Consider the following 3,941-nt stretch of genomic DNA (forward strand, 5'->3'; position numbering starts at 1 on the left):
CAACTTCTGAATACAAAATGATTTTACTTTCCAAGTGACAAATATGCTTGATGAATCCCTATATTTTGTAGAATAAACCCCATAATGTTATTTTAAAATATTTTTTTAGTTGTAGATGGACACAATACCTTTAGTTTTTGTTTGTTTATTTATTTATTTTTAGATGGTGCTGGGGATTGAACCCATTGCCTCTTGCATGCTAGATAAGTGCTCTACCACTGATCCACAACCCCAGCCAGAAAGAAAGGAATCTTTGTGGTGTGAGTGCAAGTCCTCAGGCTCCCAGGCTCAGGAGCTCTGGGGTCTTCCTGAATGAGACCATGTTGACCTCAGCTATAGCTTGGACAAAGTCAGCATGGAGCAGGATAGCCTTGGTGATGATGATGTGATGATGATGATGATCTTAATAGTTCTTTATTAACCTGTAATTGTCTCTCTCTACACTTTTATTTGTTGCTATTCTTTCCTTTATTCCAGCCACGTATGAGGCATTTACAATTGCTGTCTCCATTCCTAGGATGCTCTTCCCTTCTACACTTTACTAACTCCTCCACACTTTTTAATACCATGGTCATAAGCCTCTGACACAGGCAAGTGTCTCTGTGTAACTCACCCACTTCATGAAGAAGTCTGTTGTTTTGTATCATTTCAGGTAACACCACACAAATTTCTTCCTCTTAATGGTGACCTCATGGCTAATACATACAATGTGACTGAGTTTATTTTCTTAGGACTGTCTCCCAATCAGGAGGTGCAGAGAGTTTGCTTTGTGATTTTTCTGCTCTTGTACGTGGCGACTGTCCTGGGGAATTCCCTCATTGTGCTCACTGTCCTGACCAGCAGAAGTCTGGGATCCCCCATGTACTTCTTCCTCAGCTACCTGTCCTTCGTGGAGATCTGCTACTCCTCCACTATAGCCCCCAAACTCATCTCAGATCTGCTGGCTGAGAGGAAAACCATACCTTGGTGGGGCTGCATGACACAGCTTTTCTTCCTGCACTTCTTTGGGGGTGCTGAGATATTCCTGCTCACAGTGATGGCCTATGACCGCTATGTGGCCATCTGCAAACCCCTCAACTACACCACCATCATGAACCGGCAGGTGTGCATGGTCCTGGTGGGAATGGCATGGGTGGGGGGCTTTGTGCATTCCTTTGCCCAGGTCCTTCTCATCTTCCAACTGCCCTTCTGTGGTCCCAATGTGATTGACCACTATTTCTGTGATGTTCTTCCCCTACTTGAACTTTCCTGCTCAGACACTTTCCTCATTGGTTTGATGATTGTTGCTAATGGGGGAACCTTGAATGTAATCAGTCTTTCAGTCCTTTTGACATCCTATATGGTCATATTGCTTCATCTGAGGACTCGGAGCTCTGAGGGGCGGCGCAAAGCCCTCTCTACCTGTGGGTCCCACATCACCATGCTCATGTTGTTCTTTGTACCCGGTGTCTTCATCTATCTGAGGCCTTCGACCACTCTGCCTGCAGACAAGATGGTAGCCGTGTTCTACACAGTGGTGACCCCACTCCTCAACCCTGTCATCTACTCCCTGAGAAATGCTGAGGTGAAGAAAGCCATGAAGAGGCTGTGGACCAGGACAATGAAAATAGATGATAAATAGAGGCTGAGCCTTGGTACTGGTCCTTGGGTTTATAATGATACTGGGATCCAAACTGCATGGGCATACTATGTAGGAGGAAAGGTCACAGGATATATTAGTGGTATTCTGTCTTTTCTCCATCTTCAAAAATTTCATTTTAATTGTTTGTAATTCCTTATGGACATTCCATAACCTACCTAGCCATTTTAAATTGTCTTTCATTTTTTTTACTACTTCCATGATATTGTGGTAAATATTCTTGAGTAGGAATACATACTTCTATTGCTGCTTTTATTTTAGACTCATTTATTGTAGTGAATTTGTTGTGTAATTGATCGTAAAGACACTTGATGCACAGCATTAAATTGAATCAGCTATCTTTTGAAAGTGCGTTTTACAACATTCAACTCTGTCATTAAATATTTGTTCATCCAGAAATAACATTTTAATTAATAAAAAAGTATCTCCCACCAAGACAGTTATTAATTTCAAGTGGATAAAAATAAAACTTCGCTGCCCCCTTTTCACCATTTCCCAAGGTTAACATCACTAGGAGTGGTGTAAGTCAGCGCCATATGTCTCCTGATGTGATTCACTGGTGAGACAAGCATCATGACTGTAGTATTTCTACCAAGACCACAAAACTGAATATAATCAAGAAAAAAGAGAATAAGGGAAACCTGAATTAAGGAAAATTCTGTAACATTACTGCTCTTCACTCTTCTAACATGTGAAGGAAAAGGCTTAATTATTGCAGTTTAAACACTGATGACAACTGAATGCAATGTGGAATTCTGTATTAAAGGATGATATTGGGGCAAAACTCTGTAAATGAGCCATTATAATTGTAGAAATATTAATTTGCTGATTTTGAAACTTATGTTTTGCTATATCAGAAAATGTCCTTGACTGTTGGATGATTCATTTATTAACTAGAGATAAAAGGGCATGTTGTTGGTAGCTTTCAGAAAGTTTAGAAAAATATTGTTATTTTTATTGCATATATTTAAGGATTTCTACATGCTGTTTGATATAGATACATAATGAAATGATTTGTATACTGTGAAGTGAATTAACATATCCATCACTTTCCATAGTTAGCATTTTTTGGTGATAAGTTTACCTAAAATTTTCACTCTAAGCAATTTCTCATTAGAAAATATAACATTGTTGGATGTAGTTCCCAGGCTCTACATTAGCTTTGGAGACCTATCTTGTAGAGCTACAAATTTGTATTCTCTAACCTAATTCTCCCTATTTCCATTGTATCAGAAATATTCTATCTATGCCTTTGTCTGTATATTTTTATTTGTTGAGAATGAGGGATAATGAAAATATGGAAAAATACTAATATTTGGGGAATTTGGAATAAGGGAAGTAGGAATTCTTTCTACTTTTCAACATTTCTGTAAGTCAAATTATTTTACAATACAGTGTAAAATGTTTTGCAAATTAGGGGAAAAACTTATTGTATAATTTGCATTCTTTGATTTTTTTGGTGGGGATAAGTGTTCTCATCTTTGGTTTTGAGTCTTATTTTCAATGTTTATAAGCTTACAGTTTTATAAGGTATAATTCTATATTTTATTTATTTATTCCATTAGTTTTGCATTTACAATATCCTATGCCACTAATTAAATTCATATTTTACCTTAAAATTACTTAATTCTTTAATTTAATTAGTGCCCAGGTAATATACTCATAAGGTTTGAAGAATAAACAAAATGAACAGGTACACAAGTGAAAAGTTTCTTTTCATTCTTTTACCCATTCCTCCTTTCCTTGTCCTACTTTTCTTAGTTTCCTATATTTTTTCACAGTTTCTTTGAGCAAATGCATGTATAATAGGTGGTTTCTATATCTCTACCTTTTATGTGAATAATAACATGCTATATAAAGAGATATGAAATTTGCTTTATAGACATAACAGTGTATGTTGGAGATTTTTTCTATATTGACACTAGGAAAATGTTTTCATTTACTTAAGTAATCTATTGATGTAACAGATGATATAGCAATGTTCAGAGGTGAAATGACTAGATTATGAAAGCGGTAACCTCATTAGTGGATTAATACATTTTATGGATTAATAATTTCAATGGACTAATGGGTGGCAACTGTAAGCACATATGTTGTAGCTGGAAGAAATAAGTCACTGTGGGCTGAATAATATTTGCCCCTGATTCCTTCTTTTCTATGTGTCTCTCTCTCTCCTCTTCCTGTTTGCCATGTGGGGAACAATTTTTCTCTGCCAGGCCCTTCTGCCGTGATGATCTTCCTCATCTTGGGCCCAGGACAATGGAATGAGTTAGTTGACCATAGACTGAGACCCCTGAAACCA

General features: G+C 37.3%; 1 protein-coding gene across 1 annotated transcript; it reads left to right on the plus strand.

Annotated features, from left to right (window-relative positions):
• Positions 1 to 691: 691 nt before the first annotated feature.
• On the plus strand, positions 692 to 1,621 carry LOC124099806 (olfactory receptor 4X2-like). The gene has a single exon (XM_046455030.1). It carries the CDS (start codon positions 692 to 694, stop codon positions 1,619 to 1,621), a length of 930 nt encoding a protein of 309 aa, XP_046310986.1.
• Positions 1,622 to 3,941: the final 2,320 nt, after the last annotated feature.

This window comes from Marmota monax, unplaced genomic scaffold (genome assembly GCF_021218885.2).
Source record: "Marmota monax isolate L192 unplaced genomic scaffold, Marmota_monax_Labrador192_F-V1.1 WCK01_AAM20220418_F8-fsc00047, whole genome shotgun sequence".
Taxonomy (NCBI): domain Eukaryota; kingdom Metazoa; phylum Chordata; class Mammalia; order Rodentia; family Sciuridae; genus Marmota; species Marmota monax.